This window comes from Capricornis sumatraensis, chromosome 21 (genome assembly GCF_032405125.1).
Source record: "Capricornis sumatraensis isolate serow.1 chromosome 21, serow.2, whole genome shotgun sequence".
In the NCBI taxonomy this organism is placed as follows: domain Eukaryota; kingdom Metazoa; phylum Chordata; class Mammalia; order Artiodactyla; family Bovidae; genus Capricornis; species Capricornis sumatraensis.
This window is the reverse complement of record NC_091089.1, coordinates 4,894,788-4,910,381: the sequence shown is the minus strand read 5'-3', so window position 1 is coordinate 4,910,381 and position 15,594 is coordinate 4,894,788. Positions and strand designations below refer to the sequence as shown.

General features: G+C 55.7%; 1 protein-coding gene across 3 annotated transcripts in view; it reads right to left on the bottom strand.

The window, feature by feature from the left end:
* MBP (myelin basic protein) overlaps positions 1 to 15,594 on the bottom strand; it is a 104,175-nt gene that overhangs the window by 14,067 nt on the left and 74,514 nt on the right. Inside the window, exon 5 of one of the 3 annotated variants that reach the window (XM_068993614.1) lies at positions 11,674 to 11,751. The exons of the other annotated variants lie outside the window; for them this stretch is intronic. Within the exon in view, the coding sequence (XP_068849715.1) occupies positions 11,674 to 11,751 (78 nt within the window). The remainder of the gene's footprint in view (positions 1 to 11,673; positions 11,752 to 15,594) is intronic. 3 annotated transcript variants of the gene reach the window in all.

The following is a 15,594-nucleotide window of genomic DNA, read 5'->3' as shown; positions in this document are numbered from 1 at the left end:
ACTGAACTGAACCCCTCAGAGTAGCAGCTGAGGGAAGCAAGCCAGTTCTCCAGAAGGGTTTTTGTATCAGGGTTTGTTTGCTGACGCCCTGGGGCTGGTCCTGACCCTCTTTATGCATCACTAGAAGGTTCTGTGGTGAGCACAGGAAGGAGCGCTGAGAGCTCGCCTGGCTGCTGGCAGTGACGCCCTCAGGCAGAGGCGGGGAGGGGCCCGCAGTGTCTGAGTCACCCTACATTCTTTTTTTTTTATTTTGGTAAAACATACCTAACATGAACCAGAGATCAAATTGCCAACATCTGCTGGATCATCGAAAAAGCAAAAGAGTTCCAGAAACACATCTATTTCTGCTTTATTGACTATGCCTAAGCCTTTGACTGTGTGGATCACAATAAACTGTGGAAAATTCTGAAAGAGATGGGAATACCAGACCACCTGACCTGCCTCCTGAGAAATCTGTATGCAGGTCAGGAAGCAACAATTAGAACTGGACATGGAACAACAGACTGGTTCCAAACAGGAAAAGAAGTATGTCAAGGCTGTATGTTGTCACCCTGCTTATTTAACTTCTATGCAGAGTACATCATGAGAAACCCTGGGCTGGAGGAAGCACAAGCTGGAATCAAGATTGCCGGGAGAAATATCTATAACCTCAGATATGCAGATGACACCACCATTATGGCAGGAAGTGAAGAGGAACTTAAGAGCCTCTTGATGACAGTGAAAGAGGAGAGTGAAAAAGTTGGCTTAAAGCTCAACATTCAGAAAACGAAGATCATGGCATCTGGTCCCATCACTTCACGGGAAATAGATGGGGAAACAGTGGAAACAGTGTCAGACTTTATTTTGGGGGGCTCCAAAATCACTGCAGATAGTGATTGCAGCCATGAAATTAAAAGACACTTGCTCCTTGGAAAGAAAGTTATGACCAACCTAGACACATATTCAAAAGCAAAGACATTACTTTGTCAACAAAGGTCCATCTAGTCAAGGCTATGGTTTTTCCAGTGGTCATGTATGGATGTGAGAGTTGGACTGTAAAGAAAGCTGAGCACCGAAGAATTGATGCTTTTGAACTGCGGTGTTGGAGAAGACTCTTGAGAGTCCCTTGGACTGCAAGGAGATCCAACCAGTCCATCCTAAAGGAGATCAGTCCTGGGTGTTCATTGGAAGGACTGATGTTGAAGCTGAAACTCCAATACTTTGGCCACCTGATGCGAAGAGCTGACTCATTTGAAAAGACCCTGACGCCGGGAAAGATTGAGGGCAGGAGGAGAAGGGTCGACCGAGGATGAGATGGCTGGATGGCATCACCGACTCAATGGACATGGGTTTGGGTGGACTCCGGGAGTTGGTGATGGACAGGGAGCCCTGACATGCTGCGGTTCATGGGGTCACAGAGTTGGACACGACTGAGTGACTGAACTGAACTGACCTAACATGAAACCTACCATTTTGCCATTTTTAACTGCACATTTTGGTGTCATTAAGTACATTTATGATGTGTATCCATCACAGCATCCAGCTCCAGACCTTTCCCATCTTCCCAAACCAACCCGGCACCCGCAGATGCCGGGTCCCCTCACCGGTCCTGGCCTCCCGGAAAGCCCCGCCCTAGGCCCCCTGTGGCTGGTGGTGCCAGGGACCCCTGGCCAGGGGCATCACGCAGTGCTTGCTCTCTGGGGACTGGCTCCTCTCTGTCAGGCATGGCTTGCGTCCGAACTTCCTTCCTGCTCAAATGCCGTCCCTGGGGCCCGTGTAAACCGCGTTCTGTTCACTCATCGCCCCCTGACAGACACGCGGCTGTTCCCACCCTGGCCGGGCTCAGCCCCTGTGGTGCCGGCGGCTCTGGGGGTGTGGCCCAGCCTGCTTCTCCCTAGGCCTGAAGTGCAGCCCCGACTCTCTGTGAGCCAGGCAGCCCAGACCCCGCGGCTGCACTGAAGGCCCGCCCGTGCTGGAGGAAGGGGCTACGTCCAGCCCAGGGCGCCGGGCGGGGAGGCTCCGGCCAGGCCACCGGCGGTCTGTGCCATCGGCTGTCAGAGCAGCGCCAGCCCTAGTCACCCAGGCAGGGCCGGAGCCCCTGGCGGTCCTGGAGGCGTGCTTTAAAGACAGCATGGTTTGTCTTGTTACATTTCACAGTTCGCGGGGAGCAGATACTGCTTTCCTCATGCCTTGCCATAAACGAGGGGGTCTGTTCTGTCCTGTGGGGGGATGGGAGGCCGGGGAGGAGGGAAGACGGTGGGGCTGTCTGGGCGCCCAGGGGGCCCTGCAGCCTCACAGCCCCACATGGACGCGGGGGTGTGGCCTGGCTGCTGACGCCCCTGCAGCCTCAGTCAGTCCCCTGACCCCACCTCTGCCCCCACCCTGGGGACCCCAGCCTCTGCCTCTGAGCTTGTGACGCACACGTTTCCCCCTCGGGAAAGCCCTGGACTCGGCTCCTGACTCAGGACAGGGTGAACGCTTCTCCTCTCTGCTCAGAAAGCACAGAAAAGCCAGAGCCGCTCACACTTTGAATTATTTGCCAGGACTGGCATCTCTTTGTCTGCATCTATCCTGCTTCCTGATGCAAAGAGCTGACTCCTTGGAAAAGACGCCGATGCTGGGAAAGATTGAAGGCGGGAGGAGAAGGGGACGACAGAGGCTGAGATGGTTGGATGGCATCACCGACTCAATGGACATGGGTTTGAGTAAACTCTGGGAGTTGATGATAGACAGGGAGGCCTGGCCTGCTGCAGTCCATGGGCTTGAAAAGAGTTGGACATGACTGAGCGAATGAACTGAACTGAACTGACCCTGATCCAAGTAGCTCGCCCACTTTGCAGGTGACGGAAAGGCAAAGGAGGGACTTGAAGGGCGGTCCTGCTGTAAAATAAGAGCCAGGCCAGGGCGGAGGAGGCCGCGGGGGGCAAGCGGCAGTCACCCCGACCCTGAGGGATCAGAAAAGGAAAAAGGGCCGGAGGTGGGGACCCCTACCCCACACCACACTGGTCCACAAGTGAGGTCAGGATGTCAACACATTCTCTCTAAAGTACACAGAGCTGAATATTTGGGAAGCGAAGTTAGAAAATTAGTCCAGTTTTTTAAAAACGAAAGCTTCAGTTGTTCAGAAAAATAGCGCTTATTACACAGGGATTTCAAATAAAGGAGAGAAGTTTGTAGAAGAAATCCTGCCACTCAGGGCTGTGCTTTGTCCACGTGCTGATGAACCAGGGGCAGACCTGGCCTTCTGTACACGGGAAGATGTGCATGTACAGGGCCTTGGCACGCGATCACAGCACGCGCAGGGGTCCATGCCGCTGACACGTTCCTCTTTCTTGGCGTAACAATGAAAACAATAACGAACTTCTTGGTGGCAAATAAACGTTATGCTAAAAATCTAAATACGATGGAAGGAAAGCCATGGGATAAAGGACAACCGGTCATTAATTTTTAACATAAATTGCCTTTTCCATTAGCCTGTTTGAAAAGTTATGATTAATTCCCCCCCCAACTTGTGATAATGTGTACTTCACCAGCAGGGGGAGCTCGTGCACTTGGCTTGCCAGTCCCATCTCCAGACACCATGAAGGATTTTTAACTATTTTCCAATTTGCTCAAACTTGCAAGTAATAAGAGGAGATTAGTTTTCGCCTGACACAGTGAAGATCAATGGTCATCAGATTGGGTAAAGGTTCTTTCCCTCGACTCTGACGGCTGTTTTATGAAAATAGGGTCGAGGCATTTGTCTGCATCATTATTTGCATTTGGATTTGATTAGAGACGAAGGGATGGAATTGTTCCCTCAGAAGAAAACGCTGCAGCTTGAAAAAATGAACACCCACTGTGTCTGGGGTTTGTGCTCAGGGGAAAATAGAGTCCTAGAGCTTGATTTAGTTCTTGTCTGCAAGAAGAATTTAAAATCTTTCCTGAAGTATTGATTCTTTCAAATTGTGGTGCTGAAGAAGACTCTTGAGAGTCCCTTGGACATCAAGGAGACCAAAGCAGTCAACTCGAAAAGAAATCAACCCTGAACACTCATTGGAAGGACTGATGCTGAAGCTGAAGCTCCAATATTTTGGCCACCTGATGCAAAGAGCTGACTCATTGGAAAAGACCCTGATGCTGGGAAAGACAGAGGGCAGGAGGAGAAGGGGGTGACAGAGGATGAGATGGTTGGATGGCATCATCAACTCAGTGTACATGAGTTTGAACAAATTCCAGGAGACGATGAGGGACAGGGAAGCCTGGCGTGCTGCAGTCCATGGGCCCACAAAGAACTGGACACGACTGAGTGACTGAACAACCAGGATCCACCCTTAGAATGCCAGTGGCGGAAATCTGAGTGAGTCCTGGGTCTGGGACACGTCTCCCCCCTGCATCCACCCTGCTGAGCTCTGCACCCTAGATGCAGTCAAACCAGTCAGTCCTGAGGACAGTTGCACCCTAGAGCCTGGCTGCCTCCCCTCTCTCTGCCCAGGCTTCAGTTTGCTGGCCTCTTCTCCGGATGGATGACACTAGGTGGGTGCCAAGGAGGGGCCAGGAGAGCAGTGATAAACGCCAGGCAGACAGGCATCTGAGGGCTGCTCAGATGCAGACTCACGGCTTGCGGACGTCACACAGGAGAGACGAGCCTCTGGAGGACCCGCGCTCTACCTGGTACTTTGGAGAGCAAGGCTCTGATCTGTGGTGTGTTACAAGGGGAGCGCGTTTCTGGCCCTCACAGAGCGCCGGCTCCCTCCGGGCTCAGGCGGTAGCGAGAGGCACTCTGGCTCCTGCGCTTGCCCTCTGTGTCATGCGCTGCGGTGGGGAACTCGGTCCTTCAGTCACAGCGTGTGTTGGGTGACGAGTGTTGGTAACATCTGCTCCATCTTTTCTGCATTGTAGGAAGGGACGTGAGCTCTTTGTGGAGCTGCTGTTTGGAAACTCCTGCCCTTTTTAAAACTTGAAACTGAGCATTTTCATGGAGGTCACCAGCGTAGGTACCCTCATGCCAGGGTGCCTCACACACCATCTGCGGGTCTGTTGTGATGGGTACCTCCGAGGTGCTCTGGGTCCGGCCCATCAACAAGCCCTTAACCCTGTGATGGGGACCTTGAGGTGACCCAGGCCCACGTCCTGCACTCAGGGACAGGTTGAGGCGCCGTGCCAGAAGGACGCAGCCCAGCGTGGCCTCTCTGTGGATCGGCCTCCGCCGTGTCCAGATGGTCGTCCCGAGTCTGAAAGCAGGACTGTTTTCTTTCTGGCACTTTCTTACTCAAGTCGATCCTGGGATTCAGGCAATGTGTGCAGTCCTCTGTGTCCCCAGGGCTGACACAGGGGAGGACCTGGGAAAGCGGCTCCTCCGTGTTTTATAGGGTGGACGTGTGGTTGTTTTCACCTCATTTTACAAATGTGGACATAGCTGCTCGAAGGGGTTGTGTGAAGGGGTGAAAAGCATCCAACGAAGCAGCTGTGCAACACACACACCCCTTGGTGTTTCAGTTTACAGGCTGAACGTGGTAGAATTCCGCTTGCACCCACAGAGCGGTATTAGGGATACGCACCTTCAGTAGATGGTTCCATCAGTGGTCTAGAGAGTGAAGGAATTTGCCTTTTGCTTTTTTCAAACTGCAATTTGCATTTTGATTTTTCCAAAATAAAAACCCTTTGGCTTTTTGGAAGCCCAGATCCAGCGGCTTGTCTCTTTCACCTGCTTGGAACCGCACGCTCCAACAGTGTGGGTGTCTTCCTGAACTGCCGACGGTAAGGCAGAACAACACAGTGAGACTTGGGATCAGTAAGAGAGCTGCTTCTTGGGAAAGTGTCAAGAAAACCAAAAATGCTTCTTCCACGTTGTCGTCTTTATATTTGAAAACCAGGAGATATAGTCATGATGGAACGGCTTTTCTTTTCCTACCCTTTTCCTCTTGCCTCACACTTCTTTGGATGGTTTACGAAAACTCCCCCAGAAATCTCATTTTGGTGACTACAGAGAGTCGAGGACTCAAGGAAGTCCTCCTCAAGGATTTTCCGAAAAAGCAGCATTGTGAACACCTTGTGCTGAAAGACTCCAATCTGCGGTAGTCCCGTCTCTCGGCCCGTCTTTGGAAGGCAGGGTCGTGGCAGTTTCGTGCTCCTGCGGCATCTGGCTCTGAGTTAGCTGCCGGTAAAATATGATCTCCTAGAGCATGCGAGCTGAAGGTCACAGGCCTGCAGAAGAGATAACACATCTGCTGGAAACTGTCGGCCGCAATACGCCCCCTTTCAGAGCTGGCCCCAGTGACCACGGCGGCTTTTTGCTTCAACATCCTGACCCCGCGACGCTCCGGCTGTTCCCAGAAACCACTGGACAACGAGGCTGATCTTGTTTATGTAAGTTCTTCAGAGGAAGCGATTGCTCCACTTCTGATCAACCAGCCCCCTGGTATGCCTCAGGGGAGGGCGTTAGATGCTTTCTGGCAAGATTGCTGCATTTCGATTGTGCAATCTGGGGAGAGAATTCTTGTTGGTCTGAAGGATCCCTGCAGTCTGCCCTTGCGTTTTCACCCTCAGCAAGGTTAAGAATGTGTTTGCTCCTGAATCCTCGGCTCGGCGGAGTTTACTTAAATCAGTGGGCTCTCTCTCTTTTAGAGAGAGCTGTGCTGTGTCAGCAGTGGGCTTCTCTCAGTTTCAGGAGCAGCTCAGGCAGTGCTCTCGTTTAGGTGGAGATTTTAGGTGGCCTACTGCCTGTTCTCACGACACGTTTCATCTTGGCCGGAGGGTGGTCTGTGTTTGTGGGGAGCTGTCTCATACTCTGCCCAGAGGGACTGTCGCTTGGGCCGAGATAGGCGGGCCTGGCTTCCAAGCTGGAGAGTTTCTACTTTCAGCAAGTTGTGAAGTAAAGACAGTGGGGAGTGGGGGGAAGGGGGACACATCGGCCTATTTCCCTCTGCGATGTTTCACCTGAAATGAGGGAATCAAAGCCCCCAGCCTCTTCTGGACCAAGTCTTTGCCTCCATCGATGTCCATGCAAGGACTGGATTAGAGGCCTCCGGGCAAGGACGGAACGAAATCTCCAGGCTGTGGGTGTGAGGCCACCCTGGAGGGAAGTCGGTGTCACATGTACAGCCGACGTGTCCGCTGGTTCTGTGAACACGCAGTGGCTGCCTGGCTTCTGATGGGGGCTTAGCCTCAGGTGGAGGCCTTCAAGGCTGGCCTCAGCTCTCACCCCGGGGAGTGGACCGGCAGGGGGAGGAGGCGGCCGTGTAGGGGATCCCGGCTGGAGCTGGGAGCTGCCGTCAGGTCCACGAGGATGCCGCCCACGGTTGCGTTTTCTACCCGTCTCGCATCACCTGATATGGAGCCTCCAGGAGGGTCGCTCTGCCATGACTGGGCCACCCTCACTGTCCCGGGAGCCAGACCTCATTCCTGTCTCAGGCAGCGCTGGGGAGCTCATGGCCAGACGCCCGGGCTCACGTTCTCCAGAGGAGGGGCTCAGGGCTGCTTCTCAAACAGGGCGGCGGGCTGGTGCTGAGAGCGACGCTCCTGAATGTGGGCATGCAAGCTTCCCTGTCTCCTGTCCGCAGGAGGCAGGGCTGGAAGTTGGCGTTAACTGCTCCGACTTTTTTCTTTGCTCCCATTTTGGAAGAACTCAGTGTGTCTATAGTATGCACATGACTTCCCAGCATAAACATCCTGCTAACGCCTTGGTAGCTGCGTAAACCAAACAGTCTCCCAGGGCACCTTTCCTTGGCCTAGAACTCAGTCGTCTCCTTATGCAGAATGGCAGCGGGCGGTGTGAGGGATGCAGAGTCTGGAAGGCTTATTTTGGGAGGAAAAGCCAAGTTGCAACGGGCTTTCCTGCAACTGAAGACCACGGGCCCCTGGGTGGCTGTGCTGTGAGGCAGCCCCTCAGGGTGCGGAGCGCGGAATAGACCCCAGGCCTGACCCCGGCCTGACCCCTTGAGAGGGCCACCCCCAGAGACCCAGATGGCCTGCCCCACATCAGTGCGGCCCCCAGGGAGACTGATCTGCTCTGGGTCCCCATGGCCAGACCGTCAGGGCCTGTGAAGACCACCCAACTCTGGTCTGAGCCATTTCTTTGGAAATGAGGAAGAAATCGATTCAGAAAACCTGGAGACGGAGTACGAAGGAAGTGTCTGGAAGGCTTTCCGTGTGAGCACAATGCCTGGGGCTGGGAGCTGACAGAGGTCTGTCTGCTGAGCAGAACAAGGTCTTACACGCCTCAGGCACTCAGAGTCGCCCCTGAGCCCCTGCCTCAGGGTTGGAGGGGGCTGTGCTGGTCACATGGCTGCAAAAGGGCCTGAGACAGGAGGAAACGGCCATGGGTCCTTCCCCACAGAGACGCTCGCAGTCCCCGACTCTGACTCTCCAGTTGAGATGCTGAGGCCCGAGGGCAGGAGCGCAGGGGCTGCAGCCAGAGCTGGGCTGTAGGACCCCGGGGGAGGGGGGTGTCTCCTGCACCTGTGATGCCCAGTTTACTGGCACCAGGGCGGTGCTTCCGTTTCCCTCCATCAGCCCGGGGTCCCGGGGCGTCGGCAGGACAGACGGTTGTTTCTGACGTCGCTGCCAGTGGCTGGGGAGGGAGGCTCAGAGCAGACACTGCAGGTGGAAGAGCAGACCCCAGCACGTGCTTCCATGCATGCTCCGCGCTTCTCCAGGCGCCAGGAGCCCAACTCAGTGAGCCCCAGCCCCTGGGACGGTTGGTGCAGGATCAGAGTGGGGAGGTCGGTTCTGGACAGACCTCTGGGTGCGCCTCCACCCCTCAGGCGGGTGGCCCCACAGTGACCTCTGCAGGCTCTTAAGGACTGGGCCCCCAGGGGATGCGAGTGGCAGGCAGGGGCTTAAGGAAGCCGGTAAGAGCAACTGCCGGGCGTGGGAGCAGGGCGCCCCGGCTCTGCCTGCGTCTCCAGGCCCAGAGGTGCAAGTGCAGGTGGGACAGGGCCCAGCCAGGCGCGGCTCCCTGCTGCCCTCTCTGGGCACCTTTCCGCCTCCTTAGTCCATGCGACCTCTGGATGATGTAGCCTTTGGAGGCCCGGCCGTGCAGGGTCGGGAGACTTGATGGGGAGCCGGGAGGAGGAGGCCCTGTATCCCCCACGGAGCCGTCTTCCCTGCTGTACATGCATCTGCTCCTTGTTTCTCCCTTGGAGCCTGTGCTTTTCAGACTCATCTTGGGTCCTCCAACGTCATCTCCTGCGTGGACGTGGGCTCCCCGCCACCTTCAGGTCCGCTCTCGAGTCAGGCTGGGGTGGAACTAAGAAGTGATGCGTCTCCTGGAATCGAAGGGCTCCTCGTGGGAGCCCCATTCTGGAAGGGCCTCCAAGGCGCTGAGCCTGCTTGTTTCTTGACAAACAGCCAGTGGGGCTTTCTCACCCTTCCTGCGGAGTTTGTGCAGAGAGACAGAAGGTGGAATGTTCTGGAAGGTCTGGGTGTAGGATGTCAGCCTGGCATTGCTCACCAGCTGAGTTTCTGAGCCTCGGGGGGAGGATGGGGGAGGTTTCGGTGCTGAGCTGCTGGGCCTGGCACCATGGTTCCCAGCGTGGCCCCAGCGGGCGGCTCTGTCTCCTCCAGGCTTCTTTCACGGCCCTTTCTGGTATCTGAAAACCATTTAGTGCCACCGGGCGCTTCAGCCCTTTCCCGTGGCTGGTGCTGTTTCCTCTCCAATAAACATAACCTCTTTTTTTTTTAGTCCAGAAAGTAGTTGCTATATTAATGTTTTTTAAGGGAATGAAGAAAAGTCAATAAACCTTTGGATTTTAAAAAATTTGATCTAATCTCTTTCCTGAAATAATAAAGAATTTGACGTGCCAGGGGGAGACATAGTGAAGAGATGGTAAAAGCAGAGGCCTGTCACTGGAGGCCCTGATGACTGGCCCCAGGGCTGTGTCTGCAGAGCCCAGGGATGGCGCCCCTGCTGATGTGAGAGTATGCATTTCCGTCCCACAGAGACTGGGGATGGCGCCCCTGCAGGTGTGAGAGCATGCATGTCCGTCCTGCAGAGACTGGGGATGGCGCCCCCGGCAGGTGTGAGAGCATGCATGTCCGTCCCGCAGAGACTGGGGATGGCGCCCCTGCAGGTGTGAGAGCATGCATGTCCGTCCCGCAGAGACTGGGGACGGTGCCCCCGCAGGTGTGAGAGCATGCATGTCCGTCCTGCTTGTACACATGGGCAGAGTGCATCTGGCATGAAGATGTGGAGGGCGGGCCTGATGCCTTTGTTCCAACAAAAAAGAGAAACCAAACACTCTGTTGAAGGTTTCTCTTTATCCCCAAACACCGAAGCCCTGGCCTCTTGCCCCCACGCTCTGTGCTGGGTCTGGGATTTCTGGCAAAGTCTCTGCCTGTTGCTGGAGTGTGTCTGCTTGCTGATGGTGACGTGACCCGTGGAGGCAAGGGCAGGGCTCCAGATGGCTTCAGGGCTCAGGGCGCAAGGGGGTCCTTGTCTGACCCCCACATCCCTGCCGCAGGGTGACTGTGTACCTCAGCCCCCACACCCTCACCCCAGGAATGCATTTAGGGCCAGCCCCGGCTTCCTCCTGGCCAAGTCTGAACCAGCCGAGGTCCAAGGGCTGCAGAGAACATGTGCCTCTAGGGGGTCGGGCCCACACCGCTTTCCTGGGGGTGGGGAAGGAGCTCCTCCTGGCTTTGAGGAGCCACTGAGGGGGCTGTCTGCGCAGTGAGCATGGCGACCACGCCTGAAACACAGTTCCCTTCTCTCTGGGCGCGGCACCCCTCCGACCCCCTGCAGCCTGGAGTGGAGGGTCCATTCACCCCTGGGGGGCTTGACGACAGTGCCTCCCACTTAGCCTGCAGCCCAGTGTCTGCCCAGGGGCCCAGCGCCTCTGAGCCTCCTGTCCCTGGCCTCCGCGGCTGCCCTGCCCACCTTCCTGGACCGGCTTTCCGGAGCCATCTGTCAGGCATGCCTGCTCCTCCTCTGGGGCTCGCTGGGTCTGGGGTCTGTGCCCCACTATCACACAGGGTGACAACCTGTCTTCCTGGCTCTGGGGTCTCAGCAGATGTGGGCGCCCCTCCGACCCGCCTCCTTCCCGCTCCTGCCCCCGGCCCGTGCGTTTGTGGAGAGAGATCCACAGTGAGGGTCCCTGAGCCCCCACTGGGGGCCCTCCCACGCCCTGTTCCAGCACCAGGTGTCCTCCTCGCGTATCGTCTCAGGGTGGAGAGCCCGGCGCTGGGACATGGTGCCCACTGGGACCCACGGGCCGGAGAGCGGAGTCTCAGCCGGACGGCACCCCACGCCTCCCTGGGCTCACCCCAAGGTCCCTGTGCCCCCCGTCCTGCGCTCTGAGGGTCAGCTGAGACTCTGGAGGACCGACCACAGGCTCCTCCTCTGCCCAAGGATGCTCACTGGGCTTGTGCCTGGCAGGGCTCATCCACCTGGCATTTGGTGGGCACACACAGCCTGTTAGGCGCTGGTTCTTAAAGCAGATGGGCCATCTCACAGGCCGCTTTCGGGTGGGCCAGGCCTGCCGTGGGCATCTCCCTGCCCTCACCCCGCCCGCGGCCCTGCAGGGCGCCCCCACCCAGAATCAAGGCCCCGCTTCCCTCGCAAGGCCCCTCCTCTCGGTCTCTGTGTTTTCCTTTGCCGCGCCTCCCCAGGAGCCGCCCTGCGGGGGAGACAAGCTGCCTCTCCGAGGCTCCTGGGGCGGGAGCGAGACGGCCCTGACGCCGTGTGGCCGGGGCCGCGAGGAGGAGCCGTCTTACCTGGTACATGTTGCACAGCCCGGGTGGGCTGCGGGCATGGGGGCCCAGGGGGCTCTTGCTCTGCTTGAGCCACGGGACCTGCCAGAGGGACAGAGTGGCACCTGAGTCCGCGTGGGCACCCGGGCCGGGCCCCGCATCCTCCGGCGGAGCCCGGGCGGGGAAGAGGGCTGGCAAGGGTGAGGATGGGAAGACGTGGCCTGGCGAGAGGGTGGGCGGTGGACCAGCCAGGGGCTGGGTGTCAGGGGACACACGGAGCGAGAAGACAGCGGAGGCAGCCCCCGAGAGGACCACAGAGAGACAGGACGAGAGGGAGGCTCAGGGGCGCGTTCTGCCCTAGCGCCTACTCCGGGGCCGTAGCTAGCTTTGTGGCCACCTTCTCTTAAACACCCCGCCGGCACCAGGCACGTGGGTCCAAGACAGCTCCACGTGAAGAGCTGAAAGGGCCTTTCCAAGTCCGCAGAGGAATGGATTTGACACGCTGAGGCAGTTTATCCTTCTTTTCCTTTCAGAGTGAGTGTGTGAGCTTCTGCACGGGACTGACACGTCTTCCCTGCTCTGCGGGGGTCACTGTGACACCTGCCACGCTGGACCCTCTCGGTTTGCTCCGGAGTAAACAGAGGTCATTGTAAGGGCAACAGAGTGTCCCTCCGGCAGACCACTTGCATATTCTTCTCTGCTGTTGGTGACATCTGGGAGCCTAATATTAAAAGGACTTAATAGTCCTTCGTGAGTTATGAACGAACGTAAACTTTACTATACATCTTCCTCAATGGTATTTGCATTTTTCCTATTCTGTTACCTGTGAGATAGTTGCTGAATCGAGCAACTTTGAGGGGTGTGGTAGAGAATATTATTACAGGACTAAGGACAGGGGCCTGCAGGAAGGGCCTCTAATGGTGATGGCAAAATGGTGAGAGAGAGAGAGAAAGAGAGACAGCGGATGCCTTACAGAGGTCAAGAGATGAAGGCAGTGTAATAGATGTCAAGAGAGGCCTTATACTGACGACAGATGAAATGGATTTTTAAAAATGACGTGAATAGCTGGTTATGCATGGAACTAAGCAGTCGTTGTGACATGGGGAAGCATTATGGTATTCTAGAAATATTATTGCAAAGTGAACAGAATAGAATTCCCAGAGGCAAGTCCGCGGTGAGCCTGCACTTGGCTGGGTACCTCATGTTCAGTTTTCTGCACATGTGAGAGGCATGCTCTGTGCTAGCGAAAAGCACTGGGCATTGGGTACTTAAACGAGTTAAGACACCGAGTATTTATTTAGCATCACATCTCAGTGGACAAGCTTGAGGATTCTCTGCCTCTAAGAGGCATGGCTGCTCCCACCGAGGGTGAAAACCCCCCAAAACTGGCCTGTGGGCCAGTCCACGCTGGCACTTGGTCCACAGACAAAGGAAACTTTCTGGTCCTCTAGTTCAGACCGCGTCCCTCTCCATGACGATGCTGTCTCTGCAGCACTTTCAGGTGGCTCTGGGGGCTGGCGGTAAGCGGCCCCCACTGCCACCCCTGGCCTCCTGAGTGTTGGTCACAGAGCTTGGGATGCTGGCCCGAGGCTCTGAGACGGGGCGGCCCCCTGGGCGACCCCCCAGTGACCGGCCCCTCCCGCAGCAGCAGGAGGGGCGATGTAGCTGAGGCGGGTTCTCCTCCTCCTGTCCAGATGTGCTCAGGGTCAAGGGGAGGTTATCTCCGGCAGAAGAAGTGGGGGTGCCAGCCCGGGTGGGAGAAGAGGCAGGAAGGCGCCGCCTGCTGCTCCTCCCCGCCTTTTACTGCTTCCAATGAAGCAGGATGATTTCTGGACACTTAAGAGTGTGGTGACGTCCGTGATGGAAAAACTCGAAGACAACCTGTTAACCAGAGAGTGACAAGAGGCTTCTCCAGTTCTGGGATGCTGACTCCGCACCTCAGTGATTCACACGAGAGACTGAGGGTGTGTTTTCTCCCTCATGATGAGATAGTCTCTCAGATATCAAGCGGAGCTCTCTGTTAACCAGTAAGAATCGGCCATTCCTTTTGCCAAAAGGAGTCACTGATGATGGAAATCGACACCAGAGAGTGGAAGTGAGTTTAAAAGGAGATGAGTTAAGCAGAGGTTCTGGTGGCAGGGTATGGGTACAGATGAATGGAAGACAAATCAAAATTAATTCCATGCCTTTATGCTTATTTCTAGGGCTTTCCTGTGGCTCATTCAGTAAAGAATCTGCCTGCAAAGCAGGAGACTCAGGTTCGATCCCTGGGTCAGGAAGATACCCTCGAGGAGGAAATGGCAACCCACTCCAGTATTCATGCCTGGAGAATTCCACAGACAGAGGAGCCACAGGGTCACAAAACGAGTCGGACACGACTGAAGCGCCCTAGCACAGCACACGTGTTTATTTCCGGCTTACCAAGACTCCCAGCTTGCACTCCACCTGGCATAGTCACTGTCTGCCTCACACTCTGACCTCAGATTCTCCAACGTTGATCTGACCGCCTGGTCTGCACCCTCCAGGGAGTCCAGCTGGGGGCTGTCTTTCTGTGCTCAGTCACTCAATAAATGCTGTTGAGGGTTCTGTGTCCCAGACACATAGGACGATAGAGACACTCCCCCCACCCGCCACGTGTGCAGGACGGCGTTTTCGAGAAACACTTAACAATGTCAGGCAGAGTGAGAACCGTCTTCACAGAAGGATCAGAGAACAGAAAGCTGATGCTTGAAAGCTGAGCGCAGAGGGGGTGCGCAGGCCCCAGACTCACCTGTTGTTCAGCTGCTGTCAGGAAGCCAGTCACACATGTGCTTAGTAAGGGAGGGACATCAAAAAAGGCAACTTAAAAAACTCACGTGCAATGAATTAGTCTGTTAAAATGTTTAATAAATGCGTAAAAAGGGAGAGATATATAAAAGGTAAAAGGTCATCACAAAATCAAATCAGAATACAGACAGCAGAAGGTAATCAGCATTAAATACATCAACACAATTTACAAACGCTTTGCTCGGAGGACCAGCACATGGTGGCCCACACAGGGGCGTCACATTCTGACCGACCTCTCGCCCGGAGTGCTGAGGGTGTGGAGGCCACAGGAGGACACAGCGAAGTACTGGGAGCCAATCAATAACTGATCCTTAATCGATCCGAAGAATGACATTAATACTTCAGAAGGAATTCCTGTATTAAATCTCAGCAAGTGTTTCTTTGGGTGTGGAAAGAAGTACACCCAGCATAAAGAGATTTTTCTCTAGAAAGGTCTTTGGCCAAATCTCTTGGCAAACCCACGTGCTGCGTGGCTGGGTGGGTGACACTGAGATTCATGGTTTGTGTGTTGTGAGCGGACTCACTCCCAGCAGAGGTGAATGAGTGCAGCTCTGCTGGCCCCAAGCCCGGGGCCAGACTCACACGGAGTAGGGCACCTTACCCAGACCCTTCCTGCCGTATCCTTTACGTCACCCTCCAAAGCCCCCCTCTCCGGGGGTTACAGAACACATCTCCAGCATTAGGGTACCCTGTTAACAATGAAGCGTTAGCAGTTACTGTACAGCTAAAATGTGAGTGAAGTTAAAATGCAGTGGGGAAAAGGCAGGGAACAGAACACTGTGACTAATTTCCAAGACCGCTTGTCCCCAGGGCACTAAATGGCAGCAAAGGTTCTCACCCCTCACGGTCAAGACCAGAGGCAGGGAGGGGAGGCTGGACACGGACGGCCATGGGCGCCGAGACCAGCGGTCCACACGGCTCTGACGGCAAAGTCAGCAGCGGGAAAGAGGCCTAATGGCCAGGACCTAAGCCTGCTTCACAGCGCCTGCAGGAGGGCGGGCTCGCGTGGAGGAAGGCGGCACAGGCCTCCTCGAGCCCCTCCAGGGGGCTGCCCAGGTCACGGTGGCCACCTTGGTTACTGTCCAAGCTAAGGGGTCATGATTCTGGGGTGAAGCTTGA